The 15,937-nt window shown below is 35.1% G+C and overlaps 3 protein-coding genes across 9 annotated transcripts in view; 1 reads left to right on the top strand and 2 right to left on the bottom strand.

The window, feature by feature from the left end:
• Positions 1-246: 246 nt before the first annotated feature.
• ASG1 (nuclear factor 1 A-type protein (DUF1005)) lies at positions 247-4,657 on the top strand. 3 transcript variants are annotated; one of them, XM_088222413.1, is made up of 4 exons: positions 247-685; positions 1,643-1,768; positions 2,890-3,587; positions 3,866-4,657. In XM_088222413.1, the coding sequence occupies exons 3-4, from the start codon at positions 2,980-2,982 to the stop codon at positions 4,545-4,547; spliced, it is 1,290 nt and encodes a 429-aa protein (XP_088078539.1). In that variant the 5' UTR covers positions 247-685; positions 1,643-1,768; positions 2,890-2,979; the 3' UTR covers positions 4,548-4,657. The 3 variants fall into 3 exon arrangements, with proteins under 3 accessions (XP_088078539.1, XP_088078538.1, XP_021895383.1); XM_088222412.1 differs by having other exon boundaries at positions 1,640-1,768; XM_022039691.2 differs by lacking the exon at positions 1,643-1,768 and having other exon boundaries at positions 248-685.
• A 492-nt stretch (positions 4,658-5,149) lies between these two features.
• KIS (tubulin folding cofactor A (KIESEL)) lies at positions 5,150-8,631 on the bottom strand. Of its 3 annotated transcripts, XM_022039693.2 has the most exons (6): positions 8,474-8,631; positions 8,293-8,344; positions 8,142-8,204; positions 7,104-7,262; positions 6,411-6,497; positions 5,150-5,515 (listed from the first exon to the last, which is right to left on the bottom strand). In XM_022039693.2, the coding sequence occupies exons 4-6, from the start codon at positions 7,254-7,256 to the stop codon at positions 5,414-5,416; spliced, it is 342 nt and encodes a 113-aa protein (XP_021895385.1). In that variant the 5' UTR covers positions 7,257-7,262; positions 8,142-8,204; positions 8,293-8,344; positions 8,474-8,631; the 3' UTR covers positions 5,150-5,413. The 3 variants fall into 3 exon arrangements, with proteins under 3 accessions (XP_021895385.1, XP_021895384.1, XP_021895386.1); XM_022039692.2 differs by having other exon boundaries at positions 8,293-8,626; XM_022039694.2 differs by lacking the exon at positions 8,293-8,344 and having other exon boundaries at positions 8,474-8,624.
• A 777-nt stretch (positions 8,632-9,408) lies between these two features.
• LOC110812859 (uncharacterized) overlaps positions 9,409-15,937 on the bottom strand; it is a 42,327-nt gene continuing 35,798 nt past the window's right edge. For all 3 annotated transcript variants that reach the window (XM_088223537.1, XM_088223539.1, XM_088223538.1), the window contains 9 exons: positions 15,799-15,878; positions 15,622-15,702; positions 12,816-12,887; positions 12,622-12,727; positions 12,475-12,529; positions 11,690-11,818; positions 11,463-11,580; positions 10,935-11,011; positions 9,409-10,266 (listed from right to left, as the gene is read on the bottom strand). In XM_088223537.1, the coding sequence (XP_088079663.1) occupies positions 9,846-10,266; positions 10,935-11,011; positions 11,463-11,580; positions 11,690-11,818; positions 12,475-12,529; positions 12,622-12,727; positions 12,816-12,887; positions 15,622-15,702; positions 15,799-15,878 (1,139 nt within the window). In that variant the 3' untranslated portion in view covers positions 9,409-9,845. The remainder of the gene's footprint in view (positions 10,267-10,934; positions 11,012-11,462; positions 11,581-11,689; positions 11,819-12,474; positions 12,530-12,621; positions 12,728-12,815; positions 12,888-15,621; positions 15,703-15,798; positions 15,879-15,937) is intronic.

Genomic DNA, 15,937 nt, shown 5'->3' with positions numbered 1-15,937 from the left:
TTATTATTCTTTTTCTTTTTCTAAAATAAATATATATAATAATATTATAAATTAATAATTTTATTTTTAATTAATTATTAAAATATATTTAAAAATAATAATAATAATATTCATTCATCAAACCCACCAACTCTCAATTATCTTCTATTTTCTCCGCTTCATCTATTAATTAATTAATATACAATTATAATACATATATATATATATATTTGCGGTGTATATATATATATATGTGTGTGTGTGTGTGTGTGTGTAAAGAAAATTCTTTACTTTCTCCGTCTATTTCGTGATAAATAATGCGAATTTCATTGGATAGGTGTATACTTACGCAGATGCTTACACTGATACATACAGAGAGAGAGAGAGAGAGCAGAAGAAGAACTGTTTCCTCGTGATCCGTGCAAATTGGTAACGTGAAATCCCATATATGCTTTCTTGTTGTATTCCGTCGTCGCTTCTCGTTTCTTCAACCATAATACCACCAACTCCTGCTCCTGCTCCTTCTTCCTCCTGCAATTATTGTTCACATTCTCCTCCTACTTGATGTTTAATCTTTATGCTCTTTGATTTTCTACTGCTTTCAATATTCTACCGGACTTCAATTCTTCGGAGTGAAATTCGTTTCCATGGAGTCGATTTTCCTGGTTCTGTAGCTGAGACAGCTTCTTGTTATTTATTATTTGAGGTGAGTCTTCATTTTCTTTTCCACTTAGCGTCGAGTTTAATTGTTTATGTTTTACGCTGATTAGCTCTTTGTGAGTGATTTCCGAGTTTCTGCAACTTTGACTTTCGTTTATGGTTTTTTTTGTTGGTTGAAGAAGAATTAGTTAGTTTAAGCTGGAAATATATGGTTATAGGGGACGGAAATAACAGAACTTACTGAATTCCTTTGTGGCTTCTCTGCTTACTTCAATTGATAGGTTAAGAAGTACAAGTTTCTTGCTTGGTTGGAGGGAAAGTGGAAGAGATGAAAATAATATTAAATTTTCTTATGTACCAGTGTTATCACTCGCGGGAGTAGGATTGAAAGGGGCAAAAGATCTAATATTTCAGTTGGCCTAATACTGTTGGTTGAGTTGAAAAGTTGATATTCTTGACATATTTCATTATCTATATATATAAATGGGGGATCATAGGGTTCCACTTTCCACTTGATTCTTCTTTTCATCCTACGTCTTAGTATCCCGATTGAGATGAAGATTGATGTAAATTGATAAAATTAGAGTTTTGTAAGGGAAATGCAACTAACAAATTTTTGTTCCTGCAGTACTCTTTACCAAACATTTCTGACAAAAATGGCCCTTGCATGTGACTCAAGTAATCTGGTTTATCAATTTATTGTGTTGTACGTTTTGTGTTCTAAAGCCAAATGTTGAAGTGTAGAACCTTCTTTGGGAGAAGAAACATAGTTTTGATTCTAATGAAAGGTTGAGTATCAATAATGATTTGCTGCTTTGAATTGGTGGAGTGAATTATTGGTGTTGCAAACTCAAACTAAAGTGAATCACACCTCTTATCAAGTTCTTCCATTCACTTATGTCTCATTTACCATTCTAAAGTGATAAGATGCTTGGGTTGCATGGTTGTGTTCACTCAATTAATAATAATGTAGTTTACCCGCCTGTATCAAAATCCACAGCAGCAGTCCATAGGAAGGACAGTTGGTATTAATAATGTCGGGCTTAGATGATAGTGGAATTGCATATTAACCTTCAGTGATGCTGAAGCTGATTGGAGTTTACAAGGTGCTTGTGGGTGGAAGGATGAGGTAGGGGGCGATAAATGGTTTGCAATTATTATTATTTCTTTTTTGAATAGACAAAAGTTATTAAAATACCAGATTAAGTAGTAAAAGTTATTTAAGTCAAGAGTATGTAGTTCAAATGGCATGAGACTTCATTGTTAAAGCTTGAATTCGAGTCTTATCCCACTCCATCTCAAAACAAGAAAGGGAAAGTTATTTAACTTTCCAGTCTAATTTCATTAACAGAATGTTGAATTTTGATGCTTGGCCATGTATATTCATTATTTGCACTTATTGCAATCTTCATACTATTTTGCTCCGATCTAAAAAAGTTTTCTTGTCTAATTATGGTCTTGTATGATCTGTTCTCCAGGATTTAACCATTGCTGACTTAACTAAATTTTTGTAACCTGTGAATTGTTTTTGAGGATTAAGAAGTGCTTGGAAATTTAGACTTGGAGAGAATACAAGTAACTGTAACTTGTTGCAATATCAAGCCACCTTAGATTGTAACTTGTTGCAATATGAATCCAACACACATAAAATTGTTTATTCTAGACCCATTATTGTGGATTGACAACTGAACCAGAACAATCTGAATGTAATTACATATATATGTATAAACCAAGATATACAGAGACATAACCTTTTGTCACTTAGTAGAATTAACTACTTGATCATCAGAAAATAATGGTTTACACACTAAAAAATCTTTTGTAAGTACATATATACATATAAACCAAGATATACATAGACATAACCTTTTGTTACTTTGCACAATTAACTACTTGATCATCAGAAAATAATGGTTTACATACTAAAAGCTAGCTAAGTTACTGCTCTGTTTTTGAAACATTTGGAAGCTTCTTATGTTTGAAATGTAAATATATCTACTTTGTGGTTAAAAACAATATTTTTGTGGTGTTAAATACCGGTGATTGAAGCTTCCTAACCAAATCATCTTCATCTTACGCCACTTAAAATCCCAACGTGAAGGATGTTAAAATGCTTCTTGTGCTACTCTAATCTTTTGGTCATGTGTTGAAAAAATTAAGTATATGAATTTATTAATTCTCACATCTTCTCTCCTACAAGCTGGCAATGTCATGTTTCGTGACTTTTGATATCACTTACTCTTATAACAGGGTTATCGAGAAGTTATGCATATTGATGCAGGGTTATTGAGAAGTTATGCATATTGCTTCTGATCCAATGAGAAATATCTTTTGACAAGAATGGATCCTCAGGCTTTCATTAGGTTGTCAATAGGCTCACTTGGGCTGAGGATTCCTGGAGCCAACTTGAATTCTGCCAAATCTGGGATCCAGGCATTATCTTCTCCATGTTCTTGTGAGATAAAACTTCAAGGTTTTCCTGTTCAAACATCATCGATCCCATTTGTGTCTTCACCTGAAGCCATTCCTGATACTCATAGCATTGCCTCAAGCTTTTATCTTGAAGAATCTGATCTGAAAGCACTATTGGCACCTGGTTGCTTCTATAGTCCTCATGCATGTTTGGAGATTGCTGTATTCTCAGGGAGGAAGGGATCCCATTGCGGAGTTGGGACCAAAAGGCAGCAAATTGGGACATTTAAGCTAGAGGTTGGTCCTGAATGGTGTGAAGGTAAGCCAGTAATCCTTTTCAATGGTTGGATAGGCATTGGCAAAAGCAAGCAGGAGAGTGGGAAGCCAGGAGTTGAGCTTCACTTGAGAGTGAAACTGGATCCCGATCCAAGATATGTTTTTCAGTTTGAAGATGTTACCACTTTAAGCCCTCAGATTGTTCAGCTCCGAGGCTCCATCAAGCAACCAATTTTTAGTTGCAAATTTAGTCGAGACAGGTGATGTGCATTATGTCAAGCTGTCTTATTTTCCTTGCAAGTTAAAAGTTTCTCTTTATTATTTTTCATTTTTTTAAAATGCTTTAAAGCTTCTATTCATTCTCATATTCATTAGTTGTTTTGGAGTTTGGTTGACATGTAAATGGTTATAGGAGATACGAATATGCGATAAATCATTCGAGAGAATTATAGATGTCTACTTGATTAAACTGTGAAAAATTCTTATATGGGTTAGTTAAATTTTTAATGAAACTCCTGTAGTTATAATAAATTGGCAGGGTACCGCAGCTGGATCCATTGACTGCTTACTGGTCAGGTTCTGCTGACAGCTCCGATCTAGAGACAGAGAGAAGAGAGAGAAAAGGATGGAAGGTGAAGATACATGATCTCTCTGGTTCGGCTGTTGCAGCAGCCTTCATAACAACTCCCTTTGTGCCATCATCAGGTTGTGACTGGGTTGCTAGGTCTAACCCAGGAGCTTGGTTGATTGTTCGCCCTGATGTTTGCAGGCCTGAGAGCTGGCAACCATGGGGAAAGCTGGAGGCATGGCGTGAGCGTGGCATCAGAGATTCTGTTTGCTGCCGATTTCATCTACTTTCTGAAGGCCAGGAGGGAGGAGGGGTTCTGATGTCTGAGATACTTATTAACGCTGAGAAGGGTGGGGAGTTTTTCATTGATACTGATAGACAAATGCGAACAGCAGCAACTCCAATACCAAGTCCGCAGAGTAGTGGAGACTTTTCAGGCTTGGCTCCAGTTGTTGGTGGTTTTGTGATGAGCTGCAGAGTGCAAGGCGAAGGAAAGAGCAGCAAGCCACTGGTACAACTGGCCATGAGACATGTGACATGCGTGGAGGACGCTGCCATCTTCATGGCACTTGCAGCAGCAGTTGATCTCAGCATTGAAGCTTGCAAGCCGTTCCGTAGGAAGATTAAGAAAGGATCCCGTAATTCTTTGTGAAAAAAAGAACAGAAACCAATATGATTAATTTAAGAACAAAGAATGACATTACCATATCTCATCAATGTTGTAAAACATTTGGTATTATGTACAGAATCTCCCTTTACATCTCTCTAGTTTCTTTCCATTAAAAAGAATTCACTAACAAAGTAGAGCTCTCACTTGGGAGATGCAGAGGGCAAAGCTTCTGGGATTCGCTGGCTCAGCAACGGACATTCCTTTTCGGAGGATAAAACCTCCCGATCATATAACACTAAGTTCTTTTTTTTAGTTATTTTTATTTTCTTGAGAGCTCTTAAAGAGTTTTGATTCATTTCTGTCCAACTAGATCGTGATTGCATATTATCACCGACGTGGGAGACTTTATGCACCAAAATTCGTGATCCATGAGAAAAAATTCAACTGAGCAGACATCCATGGAACGATAATTGTCTTCCACTAGAACAAATAGATAATAACATCATCTCAAGGCTGATGTTTGATTTGGGTTTAATTTAACATTTTCTTCATGAATCTTGACCAAATTCTTGCTTAAAAACATGGTGCTCTAAAGGGGACCAATTAGTACTAGAGTTCACTTAACACTACAATGCCATAGATCCTGACACGGCATCAATTCCATAGTTCTATTTACTTGTCATCCAACACAATCATCATTGTAAACTACTACATATTTTAGTACCTTGGCAAGCAACAAAAAGATGTTAGTTACAAACATTAACAGCAAAAAAAAAAGCAGTTGGCACATCTTTCTTGGTATGGAATAACATGCCATATACCAAGCAAGGTTTTAAAGAGTATCAAATACCCGCTGACCAAGAATAGAAATGACCCCACTTCAAAATCTCTTAGCATGAGCTGTGAAGCTAGGCCTCTACTGTTTGGAACAACTTTTCAACCTCCTCTATAGTTTTTCGAGCATCTTCAATTTCTGGGCCCACCTTCTCACCGGCCTCCTCTAGCTCCACCTGGATGACAACATATTGTTTAACATGCAGTCTGAGTTGACTTAACAACTTATCAAATAAAGAAATCCTCACATGCACACGCACACACAGATATTGCGGCATACCCCACACCAAGATGAATCATTCAGATAACAACTGAGGAAACAGATACTCCATTGTGGTTTTACCATGAAAACTACTTTTGCTTTTATCCATGTACTCCGTTTTATTTTTCCACCTTCCGGTGATAACTTTATTTTACATTACTTTGGTATCGTCACCCTCAACTTTACAAGAGCTATACTTTCTTTTTCTAAGATGTTGTATCAAATACAGGTTATATCTTTCCTTCAGTGCTAACATGTGGAAACTTAAAGTTTCATACAGGATATCTATATATGGAAAAAAGCAACTGGATTATATTAGATACAAAAAAGATGACTCTCCTGGGATGAGCAGAATTATTGGCAATGGAGCTTACTCTGCATACACTCTACGAGTGTATTTCAGCAACTATCACACATAATCGGAATATAACATCCATTTTATATGTTCACTAAAAGGCATAACAGAGCATTTCCTTCCTAGGTAAGATGTGCTTAAAGAATGCATGTCAAAATGGGGAACAAAATAAACCAGTGAATATGTCTGGTTGCACAAGAGCACTAACACCCCCAGCAGAGCCCAGAAATAAAATGAACACTATCCTCCACTTGAAATTTGGGCCAGCATAATTTGCTTGAATCTACCATGCAGCAACAACCCATTAATAGGGTTTAGAAGTCATGCAGTTTTCTCATGCTCAGAATCAAACTTCAAGCACCTAATACGAGGTCTAACAAACTCAAACAAGAATGCTATTGGAACATAAACTTTTTTGTTCGGCATGCATAATAAGAACTAATGACAACAGTACCAAAGTTCCTTTCAGATCATCCAATGAGGCTTCCAGGCGCTTGTGGCAATCTGGAATCATCATCCTTGATTCAGCCAGCACATTTTCCTGTCAAAGCAGAAACAGACCTTACTTGAAACAACAAAGACTTCCATAACCAAACTTCATAAATTGAATAGCCTATTTCTCCATTGAGAATGCCAATAAGTATTAAAAGAGTCAAATCAGTTTAGGAACCAGGAAATTGTTCCTTCTCATCCAGAATTGTCTTAGACACAATAAATAAGATATTGCATAACATCAGAAAGATTTATTCTTATCACCTATTACTTGACACTTGAATGTAGGTGACCTAAAAGAAGTAGAGCGATAAGGTAGCCACAAATTAGTATTAATGGCATCCAATCAATCCCATAGACTAGGCAATCTAGTGTCTTATCAGGGTTCTCATTAATGTGGACAAGTATCAAGTCTAACAGATGGCCTGATACTGGGCAATAGAAATGACATATTAGGTGTACCAGTTGAAGCAAAAGGATGAAGAAAACAACTTAACATACTAACTAGATTTTTTAAGTTAAAAACCAAAGAATTTGTAAGAAATTTTCTAGTAATTTGTGCTGGTAACAGCCAATTCAATATCAATAACCACCTAAATTAAAGTTAGTGTAAATGTGCGTTCTAAAATAGAAGGGGATAAATATTGACTCATACCTGTTGTTTTAGGTCAAAAGGATCAGCCCCTTTCTCCTTCATATCTGCAGTTTTAGCAGCTTCTCTTTCCACTTCTTTCTCGTAGGAACGCAGCTCTTTGACAATCCTTTTACAAGTAGCTGTCTTGATTTTCAAACTTCTAACTGTTGCCATGGTAAGCTATCCATAAAAAATTTAATGTGAAACTGTTAATTATTTTGCCAACTTTTTATTTATAAGCATTTTTACCAAACACTCACGCCATTACGTATACAACAATCAAACATCATTTACTTATTTTTTAATACTCAAATGCTTCATGAACTTATTATCCTTACGGGCTTATATGCTGAAAAGACAAACAAAACCAGATGGCTTTAGTATGTTAACGCTTTTGGGCTGAAAATACAATTTTAAATGAAACAGAAATTACTGGTCCCTAGTAGGTAGACCCAAATTAACTAGTTATAAGAGCTCACCCATTATCCACATACAAGTATTAGTTGAAATGACACTTTCACTATTGTCGTTGTTAACAAAGGGTTAGATATCCATGGTCAGCAAAACTAAGGTTTCATCACTTATATCGTCATAGAGACACTTATTTTACTGTCATGTAGCAAGTATATGCAGTATTAATTTAACATTAACATTATGAAACACCAAGTTTGACGAAGTACAGAACAACATTCAGATGTTTCTTATCAAAACATTTTGGGGCATAGAATTGCTTGAGATAATTAAGTTCAATGCAGACAGGATTGACAGGAAAGAATAACGAGAAAGAGAAAGAAAGATTGCGAAGTAAACTTTTGTGCGTTGAAATCTAAAACTTTTTAAGAAAATCTTAGAGCTTTACATTTTCGAATTTTAAAACCACGGAAAGGTTCTGAAGCAGTCCTTTTTGTAAACCAACAGCTAAGCGAATGATACGGCAAAAAATAGTAAAGATAATTGAGGAATTTCCACAAACAGCTGGGAGGTTAGGAGCCTAATCAAACAGAAACAGGATAAGAGGAAGTGGTACTTCTCATGCTGGAACGAATAAGAATTCCTTACCTCTTAAGTCCTCCTTCCTTCCCCCTTCCTCTCTGAAAACTTCGTTTCCTCCTGTTTGATTTCCTACAGAGAATACAACTTTGCTTCTGTCATTCTACAACTCCATCATTTTTTAATCATTTCGACAATTAAGTTTAATACAACCAAAAACCTTATTTTCTTTACAACGTCTTCTCAGGAAACAAACAGACAGCTACGCCGAGCTAAAAATTGGAGAAGGGGATCAATTTCTCAGGAATCAGAAAGTGAGATCGTGATGTACTAGAATTAAACGACAATTTTAAAAAAAAAATTGAACATATATCACGAGAGAAAATGGAACTGCGAGAAACCTCGCAACGGGAGAGCTGATCTGCAATTAGAAAAATGATTTTGAGTTTGATGGAGATAGTGGAGAGAGTGAAGTGAGAAGGAGAGAAAGAGAAGCCTCTAATACAGGCTTTATGTTCAGAAGATATCCAATTTATGCTTTCTTGGGAAATAGATCTGCAAACAATTTATATAATTGAAAATCTTTTTATATATATATATATAAAATGTAATTTACAAATGAATTTTATAAAATTCTAAATTTATTCCAACTATTGAAAATTATTTGCAACTGTATTTAGTTTGAAATATAATTTTAGACAAGATAAAGTTAGAACAATAATTTTTAATTTAATTATTTTTATTTTTTAATATAATTATATTTCTGAGTAAAGGAATTACAAATTTATTTTAACAACATTTTTCCCAATTTATAAACATCAGCAACATTTTATGTCAAAAAAAGAATTTTTTACAATTAAAATTATTGTTGAAAGTCACGCTACTTTTTTTTTTAAATTACTTGTATAATCTTCTCAAAAGATTTATTTCAAGTAAAAAATAATAAATTATTACTTCATTAATTACTCTTTATTTTAATTAATTATTACATTAAATACTTGTATACTGATTAATAGAACTGTTGAATTAAATAAGTTTCAAATTATGAATGTATTCCCTAATTTTTACAGACGGTGTAATTTTGTATTTACAACTCGAAATTTAAAAAAAAAAAAAAATTGTAAACACAATAGTATTTGGTAATTTACTGAAATTAACCATTAGAAAATATAAATCACCATGACTGGGTCAAAACGCAGACTCCAAATCCTAAACCCTCAAAAGATATCTGCTAATGGAAGCGTATCAGAGCTTCAGCATCTACACCAATACGGAGCAGTTCGTTCAATAATACACTATGCTTCAAAACAGAAAATCAGAATAAAACCCAGAAAAATACTAAAAGACATTTTGGCACAATTAGATTCCCTTTAAACTGGAAAGTTTTAATTATTCACAAGCAGAAGGCTGATGGAGTATCATATGAGATTATGTACCTTTCTTTACATATACATTTTTCTCTTCAATGTGAGAGAACAAGATGTTATAATTCTAATAAATCAACAATGATAAAGCTACAACAACAGAAGAGCTCAACGGTCATACTCTGAAACACCTAAAAGAGCATACCTAAACAGAATTTCTTCACTGTCCTACAACACCAATCTAATTGTCTTTAAACTTTTTGGGCCAATTCCTTCTTTCCGGATATGTTCTGAATACTTTCTTTACCTTTGGATTCCTCTGTGAGGTATATAACTACCCCTATTTGGCAATGCAACAACCTCTGGAGTCCATGAACCATTACAAACTCATTAAGCATACAGTCATGTATCATGAATGTTTTCTTTCCCACTTTCCTTCACGCCTGCCATCCCTTTCTCTTCGTTCCATTAGCTGCCTAGACTTGCTCCCTCTAGATCCATGCCTCTGAGCTGACCCAAAACCACCAGAATGCCCATCAAATGCTGAAACCAACTCTGGATCTCCGACACTACCTGTCTCTCCTGAATCCTTGCTTCCATCTAAATTTTCATCGTAACTGCTGCCACATTCATCAAGACGTTCACGTGATTGTAGAATAGTTGGCGGCTGACCAGAAAATGACCTGGAGCCAGACAGGACAACAGTTGGCGCGGCTGCCATAGAAGTTGTGGCACTAATTTCAGACTGCAAGCTCCCAGTGCTTGTTCTTGCACTCCCTTCATTACCTGACCTCCCATTTTCCCTTTCACGGTACCTATCCCGAGGTCGGCTGCAGATCAAAACATGAACTGAGGAAACTCAAGCATAACAGGAAATTACAAAAAACACGATTAATTAAAGATTTTTAAGAACCGAAGAGAAAAGGTTACAGAGAATAATAAAGCTCAAATGCAGGTCCCCTTTATCAAGCAACCAAACAAAGCCATTTGAGAAACTATAGAACTCAAAATGCAAGTTATCAAACATATAAACAAATATCAGCAATTTACCACTATGGATCTATTTGACCAGCCATTAGAATGGGAAGAAAAAATATTTATAATGGAGTGTCCCACTAGTTAAGTGTACTATAACATGTGCTAGTTTGAATATTTATTGTCAGGCTGGAGATCATCATCCTAGAAACATTCATAACAAGAATATTTCCAAGGTACTTTAAGAATTTTGCAACTGGAAGAGGAAAAATAACAGAATCATGAGCCAATATCCCATATATCTTATGTATTCAGGACATCCATTTCATTTTCATACATATTTTATAAGAAAAATAATTCATAAAAGAGCACCATAGGTTGCAACTCAAGGATAAAAAGTGGGGTTACCTGAGACATTTTATTCCTATATCTTAATATGATCCCTTCTTTTATCAGGTAATCACTACGAAATAATTATTAAGAAAAGCCATCCCAAACTGTAGCCCCATAAAAAAGTACTTACCTACTGTGAGAGGAAGAGAAGTCACGTCGTGATCGTATTCCAGATTCAGCTTGTTCCAGTTCACGCTGAAGTTCTCTCTACACACAAACTCATGCATCACTCCAAAAGCAAAGATATGAAACTACAGATAGTGGTAGTCCCATGATCAGACACTAGGGATTTGCAAACCTTTAGCAGATGATGCATTCAGCATAGGGAAAGAGGAAACTTAAAAAATTAGCTATGCTTGAGTACTATTATGATACCACCAAGCAAAAACAATATATAATTTAAGAGAACTAAAAGCCAGGATAAGTTGTGGCTAGACTATGAAAATTCTACTTTAGCATACTCTTGGTCCAAATTAGCCATATTAGGCAAAAAAAGTATCAGAAAATGCATCCAAGCAAGTGAAACAAGGTTGAGAGTAATTACTATCTAAACATGAAGGGTCTAAAATTTGTTTGCAACACTCCCTTCGTGGCTTGTGCATACTTCTTTTTCCAAAAAAATGAATAAATAATGAGAAAAAATTGGGAAACATCTTGCCTGCATTTGTCTCTCCTTTTCCATCTCAAGTTGATGCCGAAGCTCACTGGTCTTTGAACGCTCAAGTTCCAGCAACCGTTGTCTTTCAATCTCCTTTTCTAGTTCAGCTGTCCTCTCCCTGATCCACAAAAGATTGACCATAAATCAATTGATATGCCCTCAATCTACAAAACTAATAATTTAGTTTCAAAATGATAATAGCTGCATAATGAGAACACAACAGAAACCTATCAAGTTCTTGCAGAAGCTCTGCTTCTCGTAAAGCTGCTGCTTCCAGATATTTTTGACGCGTACATCTCATGAGAAGTTTCTTTTGCCTGCGTGCAGATATTTCCTCTTGGACTTTGGACTTCTCTCTGATAACAAGCGAATTTTCCAATTATTAGATAATAATTCTCTGAATGTAAGTCTATGAATTTCGATCAATCTGTAAAGCAATAGGCAACATAAGTCTAAATTTGTTTCTTAAAGATTAGGCACATCTGAAGTTCGACAGTCATCAAACCAAAGACACGAGGTTAAATTATGTTTCATTCACAGCCTTACATATTCAGGGGAAATATAATAGTCTTAAAGTTTTGGGGAGAAAGGCAAAATCATAATTAAGCATAATTCTGTCCTAAAAATGTCCAGATAACCTGGCTAAGTGTAATTAGACACTCCTGCATGTTTTATCCTAGCTTTACACACTTTATTATGTCTCTATAAACATGAGTTACGCAAATTGCATGATAAAATATCGTACAACTAAAGTAACTAACAGCATCTCACATGCTTCTTTAACTATACAGGCTACCCAGAGAAGCAACTCCGCAAGGATGCCACTAGTTTAGCCAGAAAGTCAACATATTAGAATTGAAACTTAACCAAACATGAATGGAATACTAACTTGAAGTAGGAGAAAAAGAAAGTAATTTCTATAATTTATAAGACTTTCCTTTTCCCCTCTCCTCCTTCACAGTGAATAGCATTTAAATTACAAAACCAACTGAAATTTGAAATCAGTACATACAAGGCTCGAATGCTGTCCTTGATCTGTTGAAGACGGTTATCATCCTTTACAGAAGCTGGACAGCAGAAAAAAAACAATTAAAAGACGGCATAATCCAAATTTCTGAAGCAACAATCATATCATGCATTGCTGGGGAGAAATTGTTACAGGTAAGATATGGGATTCGATGCTCTTCTTTGAAATCTTTTAAGGACTCTTGTGGTGCATGCTCCTTTCGAATAATATCCAATTCCATTTCAGCCTCCTCTAGTTCCTAAAATATTTTTAAGATCAGATAATTAAATATAGAATTTTTTTTAGAAAATTTTAAATATAGAAAGTCGAAAGGTTAGCATGCATACCATAACCTCTTGGTCAACTTCTTTTGAGAAAACATCAAAGTATGATTGAACAGAAGTTAGATTGGAAATAACCTGTGACAAGTTAATTAATTAATTGAATGTCACTAACAATTGTGGAAAGATAATGGGACCGTGCACAACTGTTGACGTAAGGAAAACCAAAATTAACAGGGAAAGAACTTAAATTTCAAACATAAATACCCAAAAAAGATAGCAAGGCTTTAAAACCAAAGTAGGGAAACAAAATTAGGTCTTAATGCCTCTTTGGTTTTTCCCAAAAAGGAAAAACAATTCTATGAGTTTATGCATTCTACCAATATACAAAACATAAACAATTAGCAACAGATGAAGGATCACTAGCACATTTTAACAAATGAGTTCCAAAATTCTCATGGTACTTGAATTTTATGTTTCAGAGAAAATGGTTCAATTAGCCTGAACGATGGGAAGAAAGGTTTAAAGATCTTCTCATGATTGACTGAACAGTTTTTAACCAAGCATGAACTCAAAACTCCCAAGAGAGACTAGCCAAGAAGAACCAGGTTGCAAGGAACACAACAGAGATCACACCCTCCACCAAAGCTTTGAAGCCGTTGAATCACATATATTGGAGAAATTGGTCTCCATAACAGAAAAAGAACATACAATATTATCAAAGAAAGGGTAAATTAGGTTAAAGAGTATAAACATAAATTACATAATTTATAGTTAATTGTAATTTATTGTATATTTCCTTTTCCATCTAACACGTAATACTGTAATATTCATTAAAATACATATTAAACTATTCTTAATATGGTATCAAAACCCTAAGTTAAAGAAACCATGACTCTTTTGCAAACCCTGATCGGTCTTAAGTGCCAAAATAAGAAAAAAATAAAAAAGAACCCCAAACGAGACGAGCCTTAATAGTTGGGAAACCAATCCCACGCAGTCTCTGTTGAGCCGCAGCCAGGCACAGTCAATGATGGGGACGCTTTTGCTCTACCCAGCCGGCCTTTATAGCGACACCCAGCCGCCTTCTGTTTTGCAAGATCAGTTTTTTAGTCGCTATTGTTTCATGCACAAATCTGCTCAGTTTTCGCATGCAGGTTTGCTCTAGTTTTCGCATGCAGGTTTGCTCTAGTTTTCGCATGCAGGTTTGCTCTAGTTTTAGCATGCTGATTTGCTCTTTTTTCCTCTGTTTTTCGAGCTATGTTTAGCTCTGTTTTCTGATTCCCATTCAGCTCTGTTTCAGGTACTCTATTTCTATCCTGTGCAGGTGCTACACGTCGCATATACAAACGCTCATAAACTCCATTGAAAAAGCAAACTTTCTTTCTAAAGCAATTAACCTCCACGACTACACTTATTCCTCCGGTCTTTTCACTAAAATGCAGGAACTAGATGACCACACTTTCAATGTCATGGTCTGCAGACTAGCCACTGCATGATGAAAATATCTGCCACTATCAAACTCGACAACCAGTGAAGTTTCAGGGCTTAAAGCCAAATAATTTCACTTACTCTTTTGTGTTCATCGTGTGCACAAATCCTCCAGCTCTGAATCATCGAAAATCCTCATGTTAATCAAAATTACTCTTTGATTACTATGTATGGAACATGTGCAGATTAACAGAGATAGGGGGGAGCGTGGGAGGAGGAAGAAGAAGGCAACCTCGAGAATGCATTTTAGGGATTTAGAGAAATTAAGAATTTTTGTTTTTTTTTCTTCATTTGGAGTGATTCAAACTGGTCCAAACTTAACAACTCCAAATTAAAAGAAATGTAAAATCAGCTGTCATGAAACATTTAACATAGTATTCAACTAAACACTCGGACCAATAAGAAGCTGGTACGTGCTAATAAATTTAACACACAACACCCTAAGTTAACGGTGTTAATTTCTATAAGTTAATGGTATGAGCTTCTACCAAAGAAATGGATTAAATTGAAAATTTCTTCAAAAGTACAGAAACTAATTTGAGCAAAAGTAAATAGTACATGAACTAAATCATGCTTTCAACCATTTATTATCTATCTAATTATTGAACATGACATACCGGCCCAAGGTTCAAAATTGTGCAAACCTAACCCCATCCACATAATTAGGCCTTCATTCTATTTCCCAAAAAAAAAGTAGGCCTTCATTCAAAGCACCTCCATAACATATTACTTGTGGATCCTCTTGGATTCATGTTCACTGCTAAACATGCATGTTAAAATTTTTTTTCCTAATAGTCGATCCTTATGTTGGTCTAAACCATTTTATTTAAGAATAAAGTAGATATCTTTATTGCAAATACCTTCTTTTTGTTACTGTACCAATCATAGGTAGAAACATAAATCTATTACACAACTGATGATGGCTATATCTTATTATGTTATATTTCTACCTGATCTTGAGCATTTAACTAGATTTTTAGGGAAATAATACTGAACATTTTGTAGCTATTTGTTTTCTTTTATTTTCTCCAAGGAAGAAAATCACATATACAACAGCCTCAGGCATGCTATTCGATTGTACCATCAGAATTAGCTTATCAGAACATTTCAGGGAAATAAGAACTCTTGACTTTTTTACTCGATCACGTATGAAATAAAGAAAGGACAAATCTGCAGCTTGATTGTCTTAACAATGATTACAGTTTAACAAATTCTCACTATTAACCTGAGTCAGATATGTTACTTTCCTCATTTGACTAAGAAAACAAGCTGAATTTGGAAAAAGAAATTCTACCAACCAACAGCACAAAATTTAGAAATAATTTTTCATAATTTTGCAATGTAGATTGAACGCTGTAGTACAAACTCTGTAATGTCTTACCTGAAGAACTGTTTCACGGGTGCTCCCAAAATCTGGATCAATTTGCTTTGTATAATTTGAAGAAAATACTTCTTTCAGGGCCTTATACAAAAAGTAATTAGTTATTGATGCCAAAACTCATTCACAGAGCACAATAGCAATAATCATTATGTTTTACTATGCACGCATATGGAGTACCTCTTTTGCATCATCTCCTTCATTTCTCAATCTACACAAAACTTGGCAAGCTTTTCTCTCCATATCCCCAAGCCGACCATCTACAGAGAGGAAATATAAAGAGAAAGCTTCTAAGAAAGTGTAGCTAATACTTCCCGAA

The sequence above is a fragment of the Carica papaya genome, chromosome 6 (genome assembly GCF_054855325.1).
Source record: "Carica papaya isolate Zhongbai chromosome 6, ASM5485532v1, whole genome shotgun sequence".
Classification (NCBI taxonomy): Eukaryota; Viridiplantae; Streptophyta; class Magnoliopsida; order Brassicales; family Caricaceae; genus Carica; species Carica papaya.
Note: the sequence above shows the minus strand (reverse complement) of the source record. Positions and strands in the feature narration are given on the sequence as shown.

Excerpts from the sequence above, each read along its gene's own strand:
- ASG1 (XM_088222413.1), top strand. The coding sequence starts at position 2,980 with ATGGATCCTCAGGCTTTCATTAGGTTGTCAATAGGCTCACTTGGGCTG. Across the intron at positions 3,588-3,865 it reads TGCAAATTTAGTCGAGACAG|GGTACCGCAGCTGGATCCAT; the intron begins GTGATGTGCATT and ends ATAAATTGGCAG.
- KIS (XM_022039693.2), bottom strand. The coding sequence starts at position 7,256 with ATGGCAACAGTTAGAAGTTTGAAAATCAAGACAGCTACTTGTAAAAGG. Across the intron at positions 6,498-7,103 it reads CTTTTGACCTAAAACAACAG|GAAAATGTGCTGGCTGAATC; the intron begins GTATGAGTCAAT and ends CTGCTTTGACAG. Across the intron at positions 5,516-6,410 it reads ATGATCTGAAAGGAACTTTG|GTGGAGCTAGAGGAGGCCGG; the intron begins GTACTGTTGTCA and ends GTTGTCATCCAG.